Source organism: Balaenoptera physalus, assembly GCF_965194825.1.
Source record: "Balaenoptera physalus genome assembly, chromosome: 2".
Taxonomy (NCBI): domain Eukaryota; kingdom Metazoa; phylum Chordata; class Mammalia; order Artiodactyla; family Balaenopteridae; genus Balaenoptera; species Balaenoptera physalus.
Genome location: NC_138883.1, coordinates 78,336,369 through 78,362,899, shown reverse-complemented (window position 1 = coordinate 78,362,899; position 26,531 = coordinate 78,336,369). Strand labels below are relative to the sequence as shown.

The following is a 26,531-nucleotide window of genomic DNA, read 5'->3' as shown; positions in this document are numbered from 1 at the left end:
TGCAACTACTGAAGCCCGCGTGCCTAGAGCCCATGCTCCGAAACAAGAGAAGCCACCACAATGAGAAGCTCATGCACCTCAACGAATAGGAGCCCCCACTCACCGCAACTAGAGAAAAGTCGGCGCACAGCAGCGAAGACCCAATGCAGCCAAAAAAAAAGAAACCCCTGAGAGATGGACACATCTGAGGCAATGCGTGAAATCTGTTTGGATCCTCATTCAAACTAACTGTAAATGAATGGACGAATTTACAATCAGTGATATTAGAACTACATACTTGATGACATTGAGAAATTATTGCAAATGTTTTTAAACGCATGATGATGGCACTGGAGTTACGCTTAAAGTATCCATATCTTTTCGTGGTGTGCTATCATTTTAAAGGATGAATTATAAAATGTCTGAGATTTGCTTCATAGTAATCTAATAGAAGGAGGGTGCTTTAGATGAAACAAGAGTGGATTAATGGTCTTGTAGCTAGGTACGGGGTACACGGGATTCACCACGGCATTCTCATTTTGTATATGTTTGATATTTTTCACAATAAAAGCTGGAAAATTTTAAAGTTGGAAAAAAAACGATGAAAAAGACTTACCCTGCTGGATATCCTTCATTTCTAAATGCAAACTAGATATCAAGATTCCCACAGTTTGAGATCGTTTTCCATCCAATAACTTGATGATCTGGAATTTTAAAAAATTAACACAAGCTCAAACAACCAGGCAATCTTTCAGAAGCATTCCGAAAACCTTCATAGTTTTAGATAGTCTGGTAAACTAAACTGATGCTACAGTCACTCTATTTTAATACTTTAATTTGAATATAACTTATCCACAAGTATAGATATTTTAGAAAATAAAGGAAAAACACCACCCTAAATTCCACCAATCTAATACGAGCACTCAAATCTTTATTTTACTCTGATCTTTTTTATTCAAACACATCTTAACTAAGCTGTAATTGCAACACATGTACAAGTTTTTATCCAACTTTTCCACTTATCATTGGCCTGTTTCCACGTTGGACTTCGTAAGTCACTTCACAGCCTCTAGCCTCCTTGGCTGCAGGATCATCTGCTGAGTGGTTTAGGGGAAAGATCATTGAGATCTCGACTCCGCTGTTTACCAGTGATATGGCCTCGGAAAAGTGACTTAATCTCTAGGAATTCAACTTTTTCATCATGAAGTAGGGCTGACTGTACTTAGTTCGTACATTTATTCTAGAAATTAAATGGCATAATATAGGTAAAGCACCTAAAACAGTTCCTGACACAGACTTATTATTTAAATAAAATTGCCCTAGTCAGGAGGGTTAGGTTGCTTTGTATTTGTGCTATGATTAATATAAATAATACTTTGTACATACAGATTTAATTTGAAACTATTTAGAAGTGGTCTTTTATAATAATATATGTATACAGAAACTTTTATAATCTTTTTAGAAACTCCAAATACTTCATTGCCAATAATTTCAACCCCTATGAATACTCCATGGAGAGCTCATCACAGTTTTGTCTCTCTCTAAACCAAATCAGCTCCAAAGAATGTATTGCACAGTGGCCACTAAGGGAAAAAAATTATCTTTTTTTTCTCTTATGGCAGGGCTACAAAAATCAATAGGAAATACGCATAAAACATCACCAAATCTTATGTTTTTAATGTACTTTTCTGGGTAAAATACAAACTAAAGAGCTATGCTTCCTCTCCCACCTATGTACACACAAACTTACCAAAAATGTAGTGAAGACAAGATTAAACAGTAACAGCTACATTTATATTGGTACTAACTAGCTGAGTTGCTTGCTGGTTGAACAGTAAGGGATAACAGGAGCTTGCTCCAACCAAGACTGTCTATTTGTCCAACTGTCTAATTACCTATTGATTGATGCTGAATCAATTCTCGCCAGCCCTTTATCTTTCTCTGCTCAGCAAGGCTACTCTTATCTTACTGTTAGGCCGAAAGTACAGTAAACACTAAGCTTTCATCAAGATAAAAGGAAAATCTGATTTTCAGCCTAATGTGTTTAATCATTTCAACATTAGCCTTAAAGAAAGATTCTTGGAGGATACAGAATTACAGTTTTTAAAAGAAATAAAGAAGGTACTTGGTATTTTTATTTCTTTTTTATACGAAAGCAAAGGAACAAGATATTATATATATCAAATATCTTCTTAAAAAATGCAATTTCTAGCTTTTTCTTAGAGAACACAAATTTAAAGTGAAACGATTTTTCAAGTCCAATACAAAATTAAGAAAAACCTACTGAAGCTTTGTGTAAATATTCAGACAGGTATTCATTCACTAACAAATATCTGCTGTGCATCTGTTACATGCCTGGCACTGCTCTGGACTCATGCCCTTGACATCATAAATTTTGTAGAATTTAATGATTTAAAATTGCTGAGAAGAACTAAAAAGGCGAATAAAACCATGACTTGAACTAACTGCAAAGCAAATTCAAAATAAGAAAAGCTTTGGGAATTGACTAGATTTATCCTTAAAAGACCAAGATAGTGACTGAGATACAAGCTTGGTCGTGGCATACACATCAACGTCAAGGAGACAGGCCCAAGAATCAAATTTATGACAAGAGGACAACTGGGTTGCAAAAATGTCTTCAACCAATATTCACCATGCTATCCAGTTAAGGTTCTGAAAACCCTGGGTAACACATTCTACCTACAGAAAAAACAAGGTTCAAATTCAAGGTTTTCTAATAGCTAATTAAAAGAAAGCAAGAGAGTAACCACAAGAGAACAGAGAGAGAGGGAGGGACTGAAATTGAGATTGAGGTTCTGTCTGTCATTGGATAAAAGCAAGCAGCCATGATCAAAAAGTCTACAAACAATAAATGCTGGAGAGGGTGTGAAGAAAAGGGAACCCTCTTACACTGTTGGTAGGAATGTAAACTGGTATAGCCACTATGGAGAAAAGTATGGAGGTTCCTTAAAAAAAAAACTAAAAATAGAACTACCATATGGCCCAGCAACCCCACTCCTGGGCATATATCTGGAGAAAACCTTACTTTGAAAAGATACATACACCCCAATGTTCATTGCAGCACTATTCACAGTAGCCAAGACATGGAAGCAACCTAAGTGTCCACTGACAGAGGAATGGATAAAGAAGATGTGGTACATATATACAATGGAATATTACTCAGCCATAAAAAAGAATGAAATTCTACCATTTGCAGCAACATGGATGGACCTAGAGATTACCATACTAAGTGAAGTAAGTCAGACAGAGAAAGACAACATATATCGCTTATATGTAGAATCTAAAATGATACAAATGAACTTATTTACAAAACAGACATGGACTCACAGACTTTGGAAACAAACTTATGGTCACCAAAGGGGAAAGGTCGGGGGAAAGGATAAATTAGGAGCTTGAGGTTAACATATACACACTACTATATATAAAATAGATAACCAACAGGGACCTACTGTATAGAACAGGGAAATCTACTCACTATTCCGTAATAACCTATGTGGGAAAAGAATCTGAAAAAGAATGGATATATGTGTATGTATAACTGAATCACTTTGCTGTACACCTGATACTAACACAATATTGTAAATCAACTATACTCCAATATAAAATAAATATTAAAAAAAAACAAAAAATAAAAACAAAAACAAGCAAATCCATCCCCACTTCATTGTTCAACCAGGCTGCCCTGTGGAAAGGATGTTACCATCCTTGCAATTCTGTTTAATAACCTGGCATGGCAAGTGTTTGGAAAGAAAGTGTCTGTTACCTTCGGCTGGACTGAGACCTTAAGAGTTTTCTGAAATGCAGTGCTACTTCCTAAAAAGGGGGTAGGCAGTGCTCAAGTCAGAGCACTTGTATTCTCTTCCCTATTTGTGTCAAATTCTCTGTCTACCTCTAACTAGACCTTTAAAAATAGTCTCTCTTCAATTGTGGAATAACACCAGGTTTCTCAAAACCAGCTAAAATGGTAGGAACACAACGGACACGGAATGGATATATGCCCTAAGCCCTCATTTCTTTTGTTTTCATGACTGAAAGGTTTAATTTTTTTCTTTTACTACAGTAAAAAAACAGAGAGAGAGAGAGAGAAAGGAAAACATGAAATCTACCATATTAACAACATTTTAAATGTACAGTACATCACTGTTAACTATATGCACACTGTTGTACAGCAGATGTCTAGAAGTTTTTCATCCTACATGATGGAAACTCTATACCCCTTGAACAGCTATACTCCATTTCCTTCTCCCCCCCAGCCCCTGGGCAGCTTTCTGCTTCTACAAGTTTGACTGCTTTAGATACCTCATGTAAACAGAATCATGCAGTATTTGTCCTTTTGTGACTGGCTGATTTCACTTAGAATAACATCTTCAAGGTTCATACATGTTGTAGTATGTGATAGAATCTCCTTCCTAAGGCTGAATAATATTCCATTGTGTTTGTGTGTATATATATATATGTGCGCATATACATATATACATATGTGTATATATGTATTCCATTGTGTGTGTGTATATATATGTGCGTATTGTATGTGTGTGTGCATATATATAAATATATCCATCAATGAACATTTAGCTTATTTCTACTTCTTAGCTATTGCGAATAATGCTGCAGTGAACAGGGGAGCGCAAATATCTCTTTGAGATCTTGCTTTCAATTCTTTTGGATAAATACCTAGAAGTGGGATTGCTGGATAATGTGGTAGTTCTATTTTGCTAATTTCTCAGCATCTTTACCAACACTTGTTATGTTTTTGTTTTTTGATAACAGCCATCCTGCTAGGTGTGGTTTTTGGTTTTTTATTTATTTATTTATTTATTTATTTATTTTTGGCTGTCTTAGGTCTTCATTGCTGCACCCGGGCCTTCTCTAGTTGCGGCAAGTGGGAGCCACTCTTCGGTGAGGTGCACAGGCTTCTCATTGCAGTGGCTTCTCTTGTTGCGGAGCAAGGGATCATGGCACGCGGGCTCTAGAGCGCAGGCTCAGTAGTTGTGGCACACGGGGTTAGTTGCTCTGCGGAATGTGGGATCTTCCCAGACCAGGGCTCGAACCCGTGTCCCCTGCATTGGCAGGCGGACTCCTAACCACTGCACCACCAAGGAAGTCCCTAGGTGTGGTTTTGATTTGCATTTCCCTGATGTTAGTGATGTTGAACATCCTTTCATATACTTGTTGGCCATTTGTAGGTCTTCTTTGGAGAAATGTCTATACATGTCCTTGCCCATTATTAAATCAGGTTTATAAAAACTGAGTTGTAGGAGTTTCTTACATATTTTGAGATACTAACCCTTTATCAGACATATGGTTTGCAAATATTTTCTCCCATTCCATATATATCCTTTTCATTCTGTTGATTGTTTCTTTTGCTGTGTAGATGCTTCTTAATTTGATATAGTTCCACTCGTCTGTTTTTGCTTTTGTTGCCTGTGGTTTGGTGTCATTTCCAGGAAATAACTAGCAAGACCAATGTTATGAAGCTTTTCTCATGTTTTCTCACAGGAATTTTACACTTTCAGATCTTACATTTAAGTCTTGAATCTATTTTGAATTTTGTTTATGCTGAAAGATAACAGTCCAATTTCATTCTTTTGCATTTGGATATCCAGTTTTCCCTGCACCATTTGTTGAAGAGACTATCCTTTCCCCATTTTTTAGTCTTGGCACTCCTGTTGATGATCATTTGACCACATTCGTGTGGGTTTATTTCTGAGCTCTCTCCTCTGTTCTGCTGGTCTATGTCTGTCTTTATACCAGTACCATCCTGTTTTGCACACTGTACAACAGGCAGACCTCGGAGATACTGCAGGTTTGGTTCCAGAGCACTGCAATAAAGTGAATATCGCAATAAAGTGAGTCACACAAAGTTTTTGCTTCCCAGTGAATACAAAAATTATGTTTACACTATACTGTAGTCTATTAAATGTGCAAGAGTATTATGTCTACAAAAGCAATGTATATACCTTAATTAAAAATAGTTTATTACTAAAAAAATGCTATCACTTGAGCCCTTCAGCAGGTGGTAATATTTTTGTTGGTGGAGGGTCTTGCCTCAGTGTTGATGGCTTCTGACCAGTCATGGTGGTGGTTGCTGAAGGTTGGGGTGGCTATGGCAATTTCTTAAAATAAGACAGGAATAAAGTCTGCCACATCCATTGGCTCTTCCTTTCACAGACAACTTCTCTGCAGCCGGCAGTGCTGTTTGATAGCACTTTACCCAGAGTAGAACTTCTTTCAAAATTGGAGTCAGTCCTCTCAAACCACGCTGCTACTTTGGCAACTAAGTTTGTGTCATACTGTAAATCCTTTGCTGTCATTTCAATAGTCTTCACAGCATCTTCACCAGGAGTAGACTCCATCTCAAGAAACCACTTTCTTTGCTCATCCAGAAGAAGCAACTCCTCATCTGTTCAAGTTTTATCATGAGATTGCAGCCATTCAGTCACCTCTTCTGGCTCCATTTCTAATTCTAGTTCTCCTGCAATTTCCACCACATCTGCAGTGACTTCCTCAAAGTTATCCATGAGGGTTGAAATCAACTTCTTACAAACTCCTGCTCATGTTGATATTTTGACCTCTTAGCATGAGTCACCAATGTTCTTAATAGCATCTAGAATGGTGAATCCTTTCCAGAAGGTTTTCAATTGACTTTGCCCAGATCCATCAGAGGAATCACTATCTATGGCAGCTATAGCCTTACAAAATGTATTCCTTAAAGAATAAGACTTGAAAGTCAAAATTACTCCTTGATGCATGGGCTGCAGAATGGGTGTTGTGTTAGCAGGCATGAAAACAACATGAATCTCATTGTACATTTCCATCGGAGCTCTTGGGTGACCAGGTGCATTGTCGATGAGCAGTAATATTTTGAAAGAAATCTTTTTCCTGAGCAGTAGGTCCCAAACGTGGGCTTAAAATATTCAGTAAACCATGTTGTAAACAGATGTGCTGTGATCCAGGCTTTGTTGTTCCATTTATAGAGCACAGGAAGAGTAGAATTAGCACAATTCGTAAGGGCCCTAGGATTTTTGGAATGGTGAATAAGCATTGGCTTCAACTTCAAGTCACCAGATGCATTAGCCCCTAACAAGAGTGTCAGCCTGTCCTTTGAAGCTGTGAAGCCAGGCTTTGACTTCTCCTTCTTGAGCTATGAAAGTCCTAGATGGAATCTTCTTCCAACAGAAGGCTGTTTCAGCTACACTAGAAATCTGTTTAGTGTAGCCACCTTTATGAATTATCTTAGCTAGATCTTCTGGATAACTTGCTACTTCACCTTGCACTTTCACGTTATAGAGATGGCTTCTTTCCTTAAACTTCATGAACCAACCCCTGCTAGCTTCAAACTCTTCTTCGGCAGTTTCCCCACCTCTCTCAGCCTTCATAGAATTGATGAGAGTTAGGGCCTTGCTCTGGATTAGGCTTTGGCTTAAGGGAATGCTGCAGCTGATTTGATCTAGCTAGACCACTAAAACTTTCACCGTTTCACTTTCTTATCACCTGTGTGTTCACTGGAATAGCACTTTTAATTTCCTCCAAAAATTTTTCCTTTGCATTCGCAACTTGGCTAACTGGTGCAAAAGGCCTTAGCTTTGGGCATATCTCGGCTTTCGACATGCCTTCCTCACTAAGCTTAATCATTTCTAGCTCCTGATTTCAACTGAGAGATGTGTGAATCTTCCTTTCACTTGAACACTTAGAGGACATTGTGGGGTTCTTAATTGGCCTAATTTCAATATTGTTGAGTCTTAGGGAAGAGGGAGGTCTGAGGAGAGGGAGAGAGATGGGGGAATGGTTGGCTGGTGGAGCAGTCAGAATACACCCAACATTGAGTCGGTTCCCCATCTTATGTGGGCATGGTTCATGGTGTCCCAAAACAATGACAATAGTTACATCAAGGATCACTGATCGCAGATCACCATAACAAATATAATAATAATGAAAAAGTTTGAAATGTTGTGAGAATTACCAAAATTGGACATGAAATGAGTAACGCTGTTGGGAAAAATGGCACCAATAGACTTGCTCGACACAGGGTTGCCACAAACCTTCAATTTGTAAAAATTGCAGTACCTGCAAAGCACAATAAAGCAAAGCACAATAGAACAAGGGTGCCTGTAGTTTGTAAAGCTTCTAATTTAGGAAGTGGAGGACACTACCAAACAAATTATAAGAACAAAAATCAGAAGTAAAAAAGGGGTTAAAAAGCCCACAAAGAGTAGAATACATATTTTAAAATATTCTTAAGTCCAATATGCAAAATGACTAAAAAAAAAAAAAAAAAAACACACGGAGCAAAACAACACATTAGACTTAATAAACAGACTCAGTGGGAGTTCAGTCAGCTAAAAAGTCCCGTCCAAGACTTCAGTATATATTCAGATCATTCCTGAGGTCACTTGAGGTTGTATTTCTATAGGATAGACTTATAGAAATGGTTCAAAGAGCATGTCCATTTTACATTCTGATAAATATTGTCAAATTGTTTCTAATAGGTGCCATCAATTTATACTCCTGCCAAGTATTTGAGGGTGACAGTTTTCCTGTTCCCTCACCCACTCTGAGTATTATCAATTTTAAAAATGTTGGTCAATATGATAGGTAAAATGTTTTTTCACTATTTGGCATTTTTAGTGATTTAATAGTAAGGCTAACCATCTGATTACTGGTCACATGTTCTTGTGAACTGTCTTTGTATCCTTTTTGCTGTTTTCCAATGACTATCTATTGGGCTGGTTCAATGCAAAGAAATTTAAATAATGACATAGCTGAACAGCAGGAAGAGAGACTTACACAGAGATTGCTGTGGATAAGAGGCATTTTCTAAGGGAAGAAGGGGGAAGCGAACTACCTTTTACTGCGCCCCTACTAAGGTTTTATGCGCCTCTGCACACGAGCCAGTCCAAGTGGAGAGTTGTGAATTGGGGGCAGTGAGCACCATGATATTGTAAACTTTTATTCCTTTAGTGGCCCCCTGTGGATTTCCAGAAAGGTAACAATACTATAGGCTCAGGAGTCCTGTAGAGTCAGTGCAGTCACCTCACTGCTAGGGCGTTAAAGCAAGGGGCACAGAACTAGAAGGACACTTTGTTCTAACCCAATTCTCCTTTCTGATATTTGTGATCAAATGTCATTACTCCTTACCCAGATTTTTACCTATTATCTGAGGCATTTACCTTCACAGCAGAGTAGGTAGGAAGAAAACATCGAGGAAAAAAGACAAGACTGAGAAAACTGATGGAGAGAACAAACAAGGAAAAGAAAGAGGGAGGACAAAGTTTTTTGTTTTTTTTTTAAAGATGTTCAGTCAGTTATCAACCAATAATTATTACACTGCTTTTAAAATATTCTTTTTTAGAATCACGGTCAAGTTTCAAATAACCAGATGCAATTTATGGAGAACCTTCCACTAACTGAAAATTCCTCTTGTTTTTCTTTTATTGTATCATACTCATTCTTGCTAAGCTAACTTCTAGACAGATAAAGTCAACTTCAAAATTCCTCTCTGAAGAGAAAGAAAATATGAGAGGAAGATAAACTAATCTTGGGTATTCTTCCCAATTCACTAGCTTCTCTAAAATATCATGGGCTTGAAAGAAATCGCAATTAACTATATCTTCCCTATTTGCATTACTGGACAGTGAAGACTGGCGATCGTAATGATTATCTGGAAAACTTTTAGAATCCTAAATTGCCTGAGGCTGTCAGATATATAATAGCCTGCCTTTTTTATAGTAGGAACTTTTCTATTGAATACATTTAAAAAATAACTACAGGACTTTAAATACAAAAAACCCCATAACATATCAAATCATTTATTAACTAAAAATTTAATTAATCAGCACCAACCCATTCTTTAAGCATTCTGGTTGTTATTATCCTGTGTTATTTTAACAAATTTTTAAAGTTGTCTGGCCCAAGTCAAAGGTTCCCAGCAATGTAACAATCTAAGTAGAAATACAAATAAAACTAAGAACCAGAGCCATAAATACAACGGTCCTGCCCTCTAGCTTTTAGCTTGAGCTTTCTGAGCTGTCATATTCCCTTGACCAGCTATGGAAAGTGACAGGTATCACCTGGTGATTAGTTGTTAAGAGAAAAATCAGGAGACCAGCCTTCTATTCTATTCTAAAAATCTGGAGACCAGCCCTGACTATCATCCCACACCAATGCTGAGACACAGTCAGTCCAATTCAGCAACACTCACAATATGCAAACTCCGATGTTGGTGCACTGCAGGGCTATAAAGATTAAAAATAACATATATATACACACACACACACACACACATACACGTATGTATATATATGTACATATATATACATCCTTGTTCAATGGGAGTTCAAAGACTGGTTTATTTATATGAGAGAAACTCACATAAATAAGTCTGGCATAAGGGAGCTATTTACAGGGATCAGCTAACATGAAGAGTTTCTAATTGTTCTTAGGTATATGATACCTAAAAAAATGCCAGGACTCTTTGAAAGTGGGGATTTTAAGTGAAATGGCTGTTTCGGGCAGAGTCTTCCTCTGGGTAACCTGAAAGCATTTCCAGAAGCGTTACACTCAGTGCCATTTTCCTGAAACAAAAGTCCAGGTCTCACCTCTGGAAAACCTCTCCACGAGGGAGAGTTGAGAGATGAGAAGCTCTGCAGACCAGGACCTGCAACCAACACTGTAACCTAAGCTCCCCTTAGCCACGCAGAAAGGGCTCCTTCCATGCCACGTGGCCACTGGGGTGAAGGTTCTGCATTAGGCATTACGACCAGCCAGCAGGAGGGGCTTTCACACTGCAGACCCTCAGGCCAGTCCTCCACATTCGACTGCTGGATATTGGTAGGATTCCTGACTTTATTAGCCCATAGCTTCATAATGTGAACGTCAAATTCATGGTTTTCCACGTGGATGTGGAACAGGTAGGCAGAATTATGCCTTGAAGCTCTCAATGTGACCTCCTTCCAAGTGGGTCCGGGGAATAAAATGCCCATTTCAGGCTGTTCGAGAAAGATATTTCAGAAAACATTTATGAGAGAGTATGAGTACTTATAAAAGTTTGCTCATCTACTGAATATTCTGCTTTAAGTGGATTTTGGAATGACTTAGCTGTTAGCGTTGAAGAAACCTGCAGATGTTGCCTGACTTACCCTCTTCCTTTGGAGTGGCCCAGATATTTAAGGATGGACCTTACTTTAGAAGAAAGCTCACACTTTAAGAAATTATTACAGTTACAGGCATATAACAGACACATATTTATAGCCATTTTCCATCAAACAAATAAAACGCAATCCTACCTCAGCTAATTGTAAACACAACCTAAATTTTTCATCCTATTCCTACTCTATGATTGCTCCCCATACCCGTTTTTCATTCTTCTTTGTCTTTAGCTGCATATTACTTGATTTGTTATAATCCTTAAAATCATTTTCTAGTATTAAGTAGCTTTTGGCACTGAAGCGTTTCACTTTATGTCTGACTGGAATTCCTCATGCTTCCATTTCAAACAATCTTGTTCTGCTCTCAGGGAAGGCAGACAATGGCTGGTCTCACCATCCTCTACACAAAGCCCCTTCATAAACCTCAAGACCATCTTTTTTTTTTTTTTAAAAAAAAAAAACAAGCGATGCTTTATATCAAAGCCTTAAAAATCAGTTTCTGAGAAGCATTAGCAAGCCCTCAGTTTATCTTGGTCCTATCTGGAGTCAGCTGAACTTGGCAACACATGGCCTTCTCCTAGGTATAATTACAGTCTGGAGGAGAATGCAATTTGTGCAGCATTCCACTGACCTACAAGCTGACCTTGTGCAGGGGCAAATTCACAGGTTGTGTGAAACCCTATTAGACATGCCTAGTTTAAGGCAAAGCCTTTCCAGACCCCTGCCGCATGCTAGGATTAGGGCCTGTCACACATGCGCACTATTACATCGCCTAAGGACCTCTCACCATGCCTTCCAGAGATGGGAAGGCAGGCCCACACCCCACCCTGTCTAAACCTGCACCTTGAGCCCGTGCATCCAAATCATTATTATTTCTTACATATGTGGATTTTTAGAAAAATCTGCCTCGTTGAATAAGAATGAAGACAGGAATGGGAAGACAGATTTGCTCCAGTGGAAAAACCACACCCTGACTGCTCAACTAGAAAAGTCTTGCCAGACAGACCAAGAAAGAATTCCTGCCAGGTCCAGTGGGATTTTCACATCTTCATAAAATCCATATATATCTTTAGCTTTCTGCCTGAGCTTGGCAGACGTGGCCAGAAATAAAAATAAAAATAAATCGTCTGGATAGGCCATGAATGCTGGAGGCATGCTTGGCCAAGTGAGTTCGGCACAGCTACAAAATAAAGAGAATCACAGAAGCCTTCTTCTTCCAGGGAGCCCTCCCTGTCTGAAAAAGAGGAGTCATTTCCACACTTATACCTTAGCTAAACGCCAAACACGTTGAAACCTAAAGCAGATCAGGTGGGTATTCTGTTCTTCGGCTTAGTCCACACATTTGAACTTTCTCAGTTTCAGTCATGGGATTTCCATCTCCAGTGAAGTCGGTTTTATCACAGAGCCTGGAGGACAGGCCCCATGTCTAGTTAAATACAGCCTTATATGTTATCACCACTGAACATCTTTCGGTCACTTCAGGCAAATTAAGTACATGTGAAATTTGCTGCCTTTCCCTTCTTCCACCAAAAACAAACAAATAAATGAAGGATCTACATACATGGGTAGATATTTACTTTCGAGACAATGATATATATCAAATCTCCACGGGCAGGACATTTTTGACTATAGAGAACAAATTAGTACATGGCTTGCCTCTCTCAGGGAGATCAAACAACACAGTGGAGAATACACAGAAAGGAGACAATCTGACTCTCCAAAGCAAAACTCTGAAAAACACTATTTCTATTTTTGTGCCTTCAGACTGGCCATATCTTTTGCTTATGCTTCATATCAACACTCACCAAATTCTACTACTTGGCAAAACTACAGACATTCGGAGGCTGGCATAAAGCACATGTGCTACTGATGACAAGTCAGCTTGCCTCTTTAACAGTAATCCTTTGCATTTCTAAGGCACTAGCTTCCAAACGGACCAAGGTACTTTCACAATGACTGCTGCATTTATCTTGAAGACATTCTCATGCACTAGGTTGAAAAGCAGGTAGAATCCTACGGCGGAGATGTAGAAATTGATGCACCTATCCTAAGGGCTTTAAGCTTGGGTGACTGAGCTGATAATTTCCTCTGGATTCCTCCAAATCACAAATATAAATTAGTATGGAGTCTGAATTTTGGCTGGATTAGAGAGAGCGGTATCTTCTGGGGATGAGATAGGGTATATATCAGGGAACCCCTAGGTTTAATATTTTTACTCTCATTTAACTCTCACCCATTCACATACTCCCCAAATTGGAAATCCTTATTTTATAAGTAATAGAAATCTAATTTGGAAAACAGAGTGTTTCCCAGTGGACATTCCAAGATGTAACGCAAGATGATACACGGTCATGAGGCATGGTAGCCCATGGATGTAGGCCTTATATGCACCCTCTCCCCGCGCCCCCCCCCCAAAAAAAATCATGGGAATAAGCAACTGACACAATCCCACTTCACAGCTGTGGCCAGCCTTGTGCCCTCCCTGACACTGCTAATGTGATGGTGACTGGAGAGGAGGCAGGTAAGCAACTACTTTTCCCAGCCAGTACCAAGAGCTAGGGCCAGCTGGAGGGGAGAATAGCAGGACCAAAGTTGGCAGCCATCTTGCTCTCTCCTCAGGGAGAATGAGCGCTCCCTTGGACACATGCATTTGTTTCTTGGTTGGTGCCCAGGAAAATAAATGCTGACTCAGGTTCCTTGTCCCTTCTTCTCCTGCATTCCACCCCCTGCCACTCTTTGGCATCACACCCAGAGGAGCTGGTTGGCGGGCTCCATGGTGCCATATTATGAAATGTCACGTGACTTGGTGTAAACGAGCCCTCGCCGCTGATGGCCAGCGTGGGTGGGTACGCTTCTGGGTAGTGGCCTCCATCAACTGGCCTGATAAATGGCATTAAAATAAGCTTTCCACACGCAGCCTGATATCTGTGCCACCAAATGTTTCAAGGAAAACTAAGCTGCACTGTTCTGTCAAACTGTTAGGTCTGAATCTCTTCCATGGCCTTATTTCTGGGGACACGTAAAATTGCTCAGATGAAATTTACTTTAAGGATTTAGGCTCTTCACCAAGAAGTGTGAAAAGGCAAATTGTCATCCTGTCCTGCGTCTGAGAACATATTTGGCATCCCATTCCCTTACTGATGAGACAGAAAAACCCTTTTATTGCTTTTCGGGCCAGTGAATTCTGTTCAGAAAGCAAATGGGGAGAGAAGGCCACAGCAGGTGAAGGCTGCGGTGGGGCAGGGAGGGAAGGGCACGGTGGGATTGGGGGGCGGGTGTGGGCAGGAGGTACTTCTGCTGGTTTTGGAGTTTTCCTGTTATGTGGAGAACAGACTCCAAAAACAAAATCACATGCGTTTACTCTTGATCAGAGACTCAGGAGAGACATCAGTGCATTCACTGTCCTGTCTGCAGACAGGACCAAAACTACTGTCACACCAAGGTACAGACGAGAAACGTCATCCTATGATTTCCTAGTGCTCGAGGCCCCTTAAAGAGTGCTTGCCTTAATAAATATGAAACAATTCTAAAACACTGACAACTAACCTGGTGAGAAGCAACTAGACAGAGGGCTGTACAGCAGAAAAAAAGAAAAAAGTAAAAGAACAGAAGAGTATGAAGATATCAACTTCCAGTGAAACATAAAACAAAAAACAAAACAAATATTCAAGACTCTGACTTTGATGATGTGAATACTAAGCTTTGGTGGTCAGAAAGTGAGAGGAAACAGGGACTCTCTTTGGGACGGATGTTAATGTCAGGACAACCTGGGAAAGCTCAATCCCATACCTTCAGGTGGTCTCCAGTCATCATGGCTCAACTTTCTCAAAGCCAGGAACTTATTCCATACATGTAACTCGCCCTCTAACAGCAGGGAGAAGAATTTATTTACTCTGTTTTAGGACGGATGGGAGCACAGTGGTTCACTACTCCTGATACACCAGAGGCATGATACCACAGGACCTCTGAGTCATGTTTTACTTGTTTTTTGTTTTACGTTTCTTTATTACAATCTCACTTCAAATTCCTGTCTCAATAACCAATCTGCATGCGTAGCAAAGACCGGGAGAGTAAATGTTCCTTCTCTTCCCCTTCCCACCCTACTGGACCTAGCATCGAGGAGCAAAGGGAAAGCTTTCTCTCCATTACTCCTAAGTTGCATGGGAAACATCTCCATCCTATATACCTCTATATCTTGTAGGCAAAGCCCTTAGAGAAGTTTGGTGGAGACACTAAAAAACTGTCTATGGTATAAGGCAATTAACAACCTCTGGGATATCCTCTAGAAGTTTAGGGTGCCTGTGAATTAACAGGGACATCATGAAAAGTACAAAATCTCGTTCACCAGGTATGGATGAGACCTGTTTTGGATGGAACTGTATTCCCCCTAAAAAAGATATGTTGAAGTCCTAACCCCTAACACTTCACAATGTGACCTTATTTGGAAATAGGGTCATTGCAGATGTAATTAAGATGAGGTCCATACTGGAAGAGAGTATACCTCTAATCCAATATGACTGGCATTCTTTTAAGAAGATGGCCATGTGAAGACACAGAGACACACCAGGAGAAGGTCAAGTGTTGATGAAGGCAGCTGTATGCCAGGGAATGCCAAAGATTGCCAGCAAACCACCAGAAGATAGGAAGAGGGGGAGAAGGATTCCCCTACTGGTTTCAGAGGGAGCATGGCTCGGCCAACACCTTGATTTCAGACTCGTAGTCTCTGGAACTGTGAAGACAATAAATTTTTGTTGCTTTAAGTCACCCAGTTCCTGGTAGTTTAAGTTGGCCCTAGGAAACTAATACAAGGAGTGAGAATGTTTTATTTATAATAAGTTTCCAGGTGATACTTATGCTGCTGGACCATGGATAACACTTTGAGTAGCCAGGTGACTGCAAATGAATGAATGAATGAATGAATGAATGATTTTGTTTACTATCACTGGCACTTAGCACAGAGCCTGATATATGTTTGTACATTTATATAATCCCTAATTCCCAGAGTTTTATTTTCTGCTAACTAACTAGCTGGAAATGCACCCCTTCCTCTATCAATTTCCATGGAGTCCTCTTTCAAAGCTACGTGCTCAGTCAAGGAGTACGGCTTTCTCACATAAGGCCAATCCCAGGTACACAGACAGCCATACTGCCCTCCAAAGGATTATAAATAACAAAGTTTATAAGACCTTTGGGCTTCCTGCCTTATTTATATAATTTCTCACTTAATATTAAGACATTGAATCTAGTCTCATACATATTCTTGGTGGCTCAAATAGGGCTTTTCTCTCCAAAATTTAGAGTGTTAGGCTTTTGAAAAGAACACATGCTAATAATTACTCCAAGCTGGTTAGAGATAATGGGCAACAGAAAAGTTATTATCTTCAATGTCATTGTATGTCTTTGATATGATAATCATTGCATTCAAGGTATCAGAAATGATGGATGGCCTTTGATTTCGAGTGTACCATGATGCAAATTACCTGGCTCTTTCTCACTCCTGCTTGGAAGGTGAAGAGCTAGTGACAGTGGGCACTCCCTAGCTTCAGGGCCTCCAGCCACTAGACAGCAAAATCGGTGACAAAACTCAAAGAGAAACACTTCCTCTTTAAAGATACCTAGGGCTACTTTCCTTTTTCCTTTTACAGACATACTTCATCTACAACAACCTCGCACATAGTTCTAATTCACAGCTATTGCTGTAACATGCACTATTTACTGCCTAAGTCATTCTACCCTGTTAACTTTCTGGGTAACAACAGATGACATAAGCACCCCATTGTTTCTAAGGAGGCTCCCTGAGTTCCTTCTATAAACATAAAATGACGATTCCAGGAAATGTTAGTAAGAAAGGAAAGATGAAAGAGCATGGTATACACATATTTTAAAACTGCTACAAGTTTTGGTTAAGGCTTACGGTCTATAACCCAGCACATTTCCCCTAAAATTAGTCTTTATCATCCTCCTTACTCTCACGGCCCATCTATCACGGAAAGAAAACACATTATATTCTTCAGTCATCCATGGGAATGGAGTAACATCACGATCCAAAATATTTATTCGCCATCATCCATGAAGAGGGAGCCTCTGTATCGATCTTGGCTAGAATCATGAATATATGTTCCCTGAGGTTCCCTCATATGGACAGGTCACCTTCTGATAGTATGAGTGCAACAAGCACACAGTAGGTGATTTGCTCAGGGTCCTCCAGATGTCCTACTTCTACTCCTGTGTTCTTTCCCTAGCAATACATCTCCTTCCAGCAAGGATGTGCGTGCCTCATCCATTCACGTTGCAACAAGGCAATAGCCTCTAAGAGGTGAAAATCACAACTACTTTGAGTTTTAAGGTAGCACAGTAAAGGCCTGCCCACTTCCTTTTCTCTTATAAAATCAACCCCAAATGAGAACACTAAGGATCAGAGACACACAATCTACCTCCAGTGAAACTAGCAGACCCCCTTAATTTCCAAACAGAAACACAAGGGCAAAAGTAATTGGAAGAGGGGTAAATTCCATGGCAGAGTGACAGAAGGACAAACCTAATTGTCTGCAGAGGAAGGCAGAACCTTGGACATGCATGAAGTAGAGGCACCACGTGCTGGGGAAGGGTGAGGTAGGGAGCTAAAAATAAGGGGATTATTTAAAAGTTAGTATATGGTGCAACTAGGTGCCAGGTGTGTATAATCCCATTTATCATTATCAGGAAGTATAGTTTCTAAACAAATTCAACCAGACAGACTTGGGACTCGTGGACATCAGGCACAGGAGAAGTAGGGATTGAGGTCTTGTACTGGAATGGAGTCATTTTCAAAATTCCACATCCTTTCTTGGATTCTCTCTCAGAAAACTGGCAGTCAGGCTGACACCCCAGCCCCCAGAGTCAGGTGCCTGGAGAAATTCCACCTGGAAAAATGGATCCGTCTAAGAGCGAAGATAAACAGACGCTGTCATTCAGGGCCCACCCAAATGAAATGGCTGGTCTGCAACTGTTTACCCTACTGGGAGACCCATCATTGGGCAAACTTCATCCATTCATACTGAGCTTCCATCCAGGTTTATCATGCCTTGATCTTATACATAAAATAGCAGCCAAGGATCACCAATTATTTGCGATAATCCTCTAATGTGAAATACAGAGGTCACAAACAAAAAAATGTAAAAAGAGAAACTTGGAAGAAGGGACAGAAGGAAAGTAAAAAGCAAAGGAAAATGTGAAGAAACTATAATTTATAAATTCAGAAAGGGAACTGTATTCTTTTAAAAATGAGCTTTTATAAATTCACATAGAATTCTGAAATACAAAAACCCCTGTCTACAAAATAGGAAGTCCATGGTGACTGTTTAAAATTGTATTCACAATAGACAGCAGAATATCAGACAGATGGCCAGAGAGGGCATTGAAAACTGGTGCCCCTGGGGTGCAAGGTGGGAGCGGAATGGGGGGCAACAGGAAATCTTTTTTTTTTTTAACAATTTTAAAAGCTGTGAAATATTATAGAAAAGAGTAGCATGTGCATGTTTATGTATAGTTTAAAGGACGACAAAAGTAAACCATGTACGGGCGTACACCTTACCAAACCGAGAACTGTTAACACCTTCGAAGGCCCTCTATCTTCCCCTACAATTCACCTCCAAAGGGACCACTTTTTCTAAATTGTATATTTATTATTCCCTTGCTTTAGAAAAAAGGTTTTGCCACAAACGTATGATTTCATAAAATTTTTTGACTTTTTATGTTTTTAACTTCAGACCAATGGAATCATTCTTCTGTGACTTGCTTTCTCCATTGAACATGGTGTTTAAGAATCATCAGTGTGGATGCAGGTAGCTGCAGTTGAGTCTTTTTTATAAAAGCTGTGTAGTATTCTGTGATACTCCTCCACTCTGATGTTGATGGCCATTGTTGTCATTTTCAGATTTTTGCTATTATAAACTATGCTTTTACGAACACTCTCACGAGTCTCCTGGTACAAAGTTGCAAAAGTTTGAGCAGAGGATGTATACGTGTTCACGTGAACTAGACAGAGCCAAACTGTTTTCCAAGTATATAGAACAACTGACCTTCCCATTAGCAGCAATCAGAGTTCTTACTGCTTCACACCCTCCCAACATTTCAACAGTTATACTTTTTGATTTCTGTCAAGCTGGTGGGCCTAAAATGGTATCTCTGCCATATCCTTAGTTGTTGACTTGATCATCTTTTCATACATTTAGTGACCATTCATTCCATGACAAGCCTGGTCATATCTTTTGCCCATCTTTCTACTGGAAGGTAACCATTTTATTACTGACTGGTAAGAATTCTACATATATTTTGGGTAGTAATTCTTCTTCAGTTAAATATGTTACAAATGTCTTCTCCAAGCTTGTGGCTTATCTTTTCATACTCTTTGTGGTACCTTTTGAGGAGCAAGAGTTTTAAAAATTTTAATGTAATTTTATTTAATGTACTTATTTCTTATTTGATATGCTTTTTGTGTCTTTTCCATGTGAGGTTAAAAAATATGCTCCTATATATTTTTTTTTTTTTAAAAACTATTAACTTTTTCCTTTCTCATTTATGTGCTTGATACATCTGGAATTGATCTTTATTCATGACATGAGGGAGGGAATCTACTTTCTTTTGGAGATATATATATATATATTTTTTTTTTCCAATTTTTAAAGTACTTTTCTTTAATAGTCATTTTTGCCCACTGATCTGAGAGACCACATTTGTCATATATTAGTTTCCAGATATGCATGGATCTGCCTCTGAACCCTCAATTCTTTCCATTGATCTTTGTTTTTTCTGTGCCAATTATTACCACACTATAGCTACCTTACTGCCTATTGCTTTATTTTTCTTGATATGAGGTAGAATAAGCATCCTACCTGGTTTTTCTTTGTCAGAATTTTAAAATTTTTTTGAATTTTATGTTTATTATTCCCTTGCTTTTTAAAAAACAGTTTGCCACAAATGCATGATTCCATAAAATTCTTTGGCTTTTTATGTTTTTAACTTCAGACCAATGGAACCATTTTTCTGTGACTTGCTTTTTTCACTAAGCATCATGTGTAAGGTTATTTTTGAAACTCTGCTCTTCTATACAAATTTTTAGAATAAGCTTGTCAAATTCCAAATAATCCTACTTAGATTTTGATTGGAATTACTTTGAAACTAGAAATCAATTTGGGGCTAACTGACATCTTTATAATATTGGTCTTCCTATTCATGAAAAGACTATGTCTCTCCTTTTATTTAGGTCTACTTCAATACTTTTGCTATAATAATTTTTTATTCATTGCTGGATTCCGTTTACTAATACTCTGTTCAGGATCTCCACATCTATATGAGAGAAACTGACCTGTAACTTTTCTTTCACTTCCTGTCCTTGTCTGGTAGTGCTATCAAGACTATATTCTAGCTTTGAGCGTAACATTCTCTATTCTCTCAAGTATTTTGTGTAAGAAGAAAATGCTTGGTGTAATAAAACCATCTGGGCCTGGAACTTTCTTCATAAGAAGATTTTAAACTATGGACCCAATTTCCTTAATATTTATAGAACATTCCAGTGTTCTATTTCTTCTTGACTCTGTTTTGGTAATTTATATTTTTCAAGAAAGTTTTAAATTTTATGTTATTTTCATTTATTGCCAAAAGTTTGGTCACGGTATTCTCTTATCTTATACATTTCTATCGCATCTATAGTTACATTCACTTTTACTTTCCTATTATCTTTATTTATGTCTGTTTGTTTTGCTCAATCCTGCCTAAAGTTACTGAATTTTGGTTTCAAACAATAAACTTTTGACTTGATCGATCTTCTATATTGTATTAAATTTTTTTTAAAAATTTCCATTCTCATCTTAAAACGCATTAGGTTGAACCATATGAAATTCTAAATATTTGATAACATTTGACCTGTAAAAATGGCTTTTCCTGTTGTTCAACCTAATTTTTCCTTCTAATTTCTTTGGTTTGTTTTTCTTTTTCTAGCTGTTAATTTTGGATGCTTTATTTTTGACCTTTTTTTCTAATATAAACACTCATGACCATACATTTTAGTGATATCCTTTGAGTCTTAATAACCAGTATTGTTTGAATTATAAGTGTTTTCTGAACCCCATTATAACTTCTTTCTTGATCCGTGAGTTATTTGCAGGTGTGAATGTAAATGTTAAAAGGCAAGGAGGTTTTTGTTATTGACTTATGTAAATTATCTTTTTGTTATTGATAAATTATTTCTAACTTAATTTCATTTTGGCCAGAGGATGGTCTGTACGAAAAATGGCTTGAAATTTGTTGAGGTTTTCAGGACCTTTGTTTTTCTTAGGTCTTTTAATATTGCTCGACTCTTAAAATTAATCCATGCATTATGTTTTGAAAATAAACTGTAAGTCGATTCAATCTGATTATTAATATAGAAACCAACCTAAAATATCACACTTTAAAGAGCGTCATCATCACCTAAATCAGTGATTCTAGACATGGTTATATTTATTTATTTATAGCCTATCATGTTCTAAAAGGATTTAAGGAAGCACCCTCATGTTGCCTCCCAACGGCCGCCATACTTAAAAATTGTTCTACCAACATAGATTACTATGAAAGCCAAATAAAAATAGTACTGGAAAACGCTGACAACTTTTATCATCTTTTTGTTGTACTGCATGGTTTTCTCTTGGGACACCTTGAGGACGTTCATCTCTGAGCATCTAGCTTAAATTCATTTGTTTTAATTACACAGCTGTGTCCCAATGGGACACAGACAGACAAATGAGAGGGTGAGATGGATCTCTGCTAGCCCTCTGGAGGTTCAGGAGTCATCCCTGCATGAGAGATGAAGCTTCTGGTTGGAATCCAACCTCCTGTTCTCTTTTAGGGGTGACACTAGGGGATTTTTCATTGTCCTTATTCCTACTCCTGATGGTCATGATGATGGTGGCGATAGTGTGGTTGAACCAGCAAATATTTATGCATCAGACACGCAGCTAAACACTTCACAGATTATTTTAATTCTCACAATCACCCTTTGAAATACGTACTATTATTATTCTCACTTTACAGATGAGGGAGTGGTACGGAGGAGCCTTAGAAAGATGAAGGGACTTACCCCATGGATAAAGTGATGACTCAAAAGAAAAAGCCAGGCCTGTGTGGTTTCCAGAAAGCCCTGCTGACCACGACGCAACCACCTTCCATACTTAGACTAGTCGTGACTCTTGGTGCCCTGGGTGTGCTGGAGGAAGCAGCTGATTGGAAGCCTTGAAACTGGCTTCCTGGTGGCTCTGAGGCAAACACACACCAAGATCTTAGCCAATTGGTGTGAACTCCCTGTGCTGGCCTGTGAGTCTTACTTTCTTTTCCACGTACCTTCAGCCTCAGAAGCTCATCCCTTCCACTGGTGGCAACTGAACGGCTGTGTCCTACAGAGCTGAACTGTTCAGATACCTCCACATCCCAAGAGCATAAGTAATACACAACAAAAACATCACATGGCCCACTTTCTCCAATGCCTTACTAAATCATTCTAAACATCTCGTATGCTTTAGGCATTTTGCTGCTTTTCTGAACCACATTCTTCTCTAAGCAACCATCTCAGTGTCTCATTTTTTCCATTAGTAAGATGATTATAGTACAGAGTGAACTATTTATAATGAGGCCCAGCTCAGGCACTGTGGCTTTCAGTTGGCTTCATTTTAAAGCCATCTTTCTTTGTTAATTAATGTACCTTACCCAGTGTTGTAAGTAACACTCATTTATGTTCCTGAATTGAGCAGGGAGGAAAAGGACCACACCCAGAGTGAAAGATCCAAGGTCTTCAGAATCAGTACCAATGCCATAACAACTTGAAAGCAAAGTTTAAAAGTTAGTTTTTGTGTTTGTTGTAAACTAAGGAAGTTGTACAAGAGAGTCTACAAGACAGTCAAAAGTGATGTGATAATTAAGTCCTGAATTAACCCCCTGGTCCTTGCAGCTCTGTACTATTTTTAAAGACCACCCCCCCCCCCACCTCCTAGGACATTTTGCACATGCAAAATGTCTAATGTGACTAATAAGGTACCTAGCATAAAAGTTAATGAATGAAAATGAAAACACTAAAACTCAGGTTATTTAGTAACCAGGGCCTGGAGCCAGATCCCAATTAAACCACTCTGGTGGTGAAGGAAGGGACGAAAATGCCCAATAGGTTCCATCTGGCTGCTCCTGTGGGTCAATCTAGAGCCTCACGGCCCTTTCAAATTAGCCTCCCCACCTTCTCCTCTCCCTTACGATTGAGGGGCTAAGGGCAGTCCTCCTCACAGGGCACTGGGGAAGTCCATGTAAGGGGCTTGGCCGCGAAGAAATCCAGCTGCAAGCAAGCACCACTCCCCAGCTCTTCCCAGCCCAATCCCTTTTGTCATTCATTTCTCTGGAGGGCCCCTAACCCTCCAATCCCATTTGTACCCCACTGAGGAGATCTGATAATGGTCCTGGCAGAGCTGTGGCTTTTCAAAACTTCTGGCAGGGGCCTCGCTGACCCATAACTTGCCTACACACATGACTTCTTCTCATACTGTCTTTGTAAATTGACCATGGCTAACCTTGCCGCCCTAATCAGATCAATCAGAATAACATTTCTTTAGCTGCTGCACGCTGGCAGCCTCCTGGGCTGAGGCGTGACTCTGAGTCAGCCTCAGATACTGAAGGCGGATTTTGGAGTTTCCAACGGTCTCAGGTTTCCTTAGCTTTTATCACAGTTGGTGAGCTTTGTCGGGCCCGTGTTTACAGCCATGCAAATTAGCCTCAGCTGGAGAGAAACCAGGTCAGGCCTAAAGGAAATCAAGCTCTGGGCCAAAAGGTACTTTATCAAAAATTGTAAGTGTAGCCATAGTACTGGGGGCAAGCCAGACTGTCCTAGGAAACACGTGGACGGCTGTGTCTGGTGAAAACTGAACTCTTGGCTTGGCCTCTGGACCCTGGCAACGCTATGGAGAGATGGAGGGGAGAGTGCCACACCAGCGGAAGGGGGCTGGCCAACTCGGCCACTGGCTGCTGCCGCCAAAGACATTTTCTGTTAAGCAGAGCCAAGTGTGAGGAGGGAAATGTTGCATCTTTGGGGGAAGAAACATTGTGTTTGTGAGGCTGGTGTGCAGTATATCCCACATTACTCATTGACGAAGCAAGGTCCAAATCTGAGGTTGCACTCTACTCACACACTCGTATACACTCAGTTTTAAAATGCGTGTGTGAAGGTGTCCACGTACAGATATGATCTGATACTTTGCATCTGGAAAGCATCTTTAGAAACATCCGCTCCAGAGGCCATGACAGTTACAGAGACTAAGGCCAGAGAGGTTACGTGACTGGACACACAACTGCTAACTAGTTACCTTCAAGACCAGACCTCTGGCGCCTTTCCACTGCAGTTTTCCCCATCAGATTCCAGCCCTTCAATACCCCAGGACATAGAGAAACTTGGCTTATTTTAAAATAAACCTCCAATACGTTTATGTCTCTTAAGATTAGGGGATTATTAAAATCCTAACAATTGCTCCCTGAGCTCCCACATACCTGTGACTCATACACCGTGGTGCTGATGGTGTCAGACAATCTGATCTATGGGTCTGAGCGCAGAGATGTTGGTTCACATGTGACGCCCCTGTCTATCTGCCCTCTAATAAATAAGACAAAAGTTGGTGGATCTTGAGTGTTCCCATTTGCAAAGTAGAAGTGATGACCATATCCTTGGAATTCATCTAATTAAAGTTTACCTTTTGACAGATGAGAGACCTGAGACCCAGAGAATTTAAAGAACTTGCCCAAGATTCAACAGGTGGCTAAGGTCAGAGCCATAAGTAGAAACCAGGTCTACAGACACCGAAGCCAGAGCTCTTTTCACTAAACAATGACCAGGAAATAAAATTCAGACTTCTCCAAGTGAATATAAAGTCAGGACTTGTAGTTAAATTCAGACCAACAGACCATTTGTCAAGTGATTAAGAACACAGATTCTGGGGCTGTTGCTGGATTCATCTCCTTGCTCTGCCACTTAAGAGCTGTGCGATGCTGGGCAAGTTACATAACCCCTCTGAGTTCCAGCTTCCTCATCTACAAAATGGCAATAATCATAGAACCATCTCACTGGGTTCTTGTGATGACTGGATAAATTAATACAGGCTAGGCACTTAGCCAAAAAACGCTCACCTAGCATTAACCATTATTATGCTACTGAAAGCTTGTTGTCATCTTCACTTGAAAGATTCTACATAAATACAAGGTTATTAAGACTTCTGTTCGTGTTAAGCACATACCTGTGGACGCACGTGTATGTGTATGGGGCTGTTTTGATCTTTGTGTATATTGGAGATGTGTGCACTCTGCAAGGCATTTATGAGTTCATTTTGGAAGCACCCATGTGACCTGGGTTTGTGACTTAAATACACATATAAGATCTTTGGTCATTCTTGTAATTTCCTCACATACTTCTAGCTTAAAACTGGAGGCCAGAGAAGTCACTGCCACCACCAAGGTCCCCGCACTGGCACTCAGGCTCAAACCACTGTCTAGCTCCAGCCAGTCCCGGTCTTAGAAAACGTCCTGTATTAAGCATAAATGAATGAGGTCCAGGAAAATACAGGTGAGATTTCCAAAACTTTACTCAACTAGGAGTAAAGAATAAAATACGTAAAAAAAAACCCCAAATATTTAGAATGGTTGTCTCATAGGATATCTTGTAATATCTAATCAAACTTCTTTATTTTCCAATTAGAGAACCCCAAATCTATATTCAAATACATCTTCCCTCCCTCTAGATATGGACAATTAAAAAAAATCTCGTGTGTGTGTGTGTGTGTGTGTGTGTGTGTAGTGTAGTGTAGTGGGGAGGTGATTCCAGAATCAGTCCCAAAGGGGCTAAGTCTAATACTTCATAAATTTTTAGATTGCAGTCATTCATTCTAAGCACTGGAACTATGCCTACTAATGATTTCTATTCTACTAATACCTACAAGCCTTTCTAATATTCCTTTGGCTCCCAATACTTTGAGTGGATAATTTGCTGTGAAATTTGGCCCCATGGTCCACAATAAAGAGATTTTACAAGACGAAAGAGGATCCTCGAGGGGTAGTTACACTCTTGTAGGCTCCATTGTTCCGGCTCTAGGACAGAAGCTAATTTAGCTCTGCAGAGCTCAGCATTCGAAGGTGTCCTCTTGTGGTGTGGGTAGGAACTGAGCACCGTACGATCCTATAGCTGGCTTGAGGTACAAGTCCAGATTAAGTTACTGTTTAACAGCCAACAAGAGAAACATAGTCTAACTCCAAGAATAATATTCAGATTCAACATTCTGAAAGAATCATTGATATCCATACTTGACAAGTTCTAATGACCTTTTTTTTAAAAAAATAAGTAAATAAAGT

At 39.5% G+C, this 26,531-nt stretch overlaps 1 protein-coding gene across 7 annotated transcripts in view; it reads right to left on the bottom strand.

Moving 5' to 3' along the window:
• FMN1 (formin 1) overlaps positions 1 to 26,531 on the bottom strand; it is a 467,455-nt gene that overhangs the window by 198,887 nt on the left and 242,037 nt on the right. For 6 of the 7 annotated variants that reach the window (XM_082452361.1, XM_082452358.1, XM_082452359.1 and 3 more), the window contains one exon: positions 596 to 683. In XM_082452361.1, the coding sequence (XP_082308487.1) occupies positions 596 to 683 (88 nt within the window). Of the gene's footprint in view, positions 1 to 595; positions 684 to 24,683; positions 25,938 to 26,531 lie in introns of those variants that run through there. The other variant, XM_082452362.1, reaches the window with a different exon arrangement.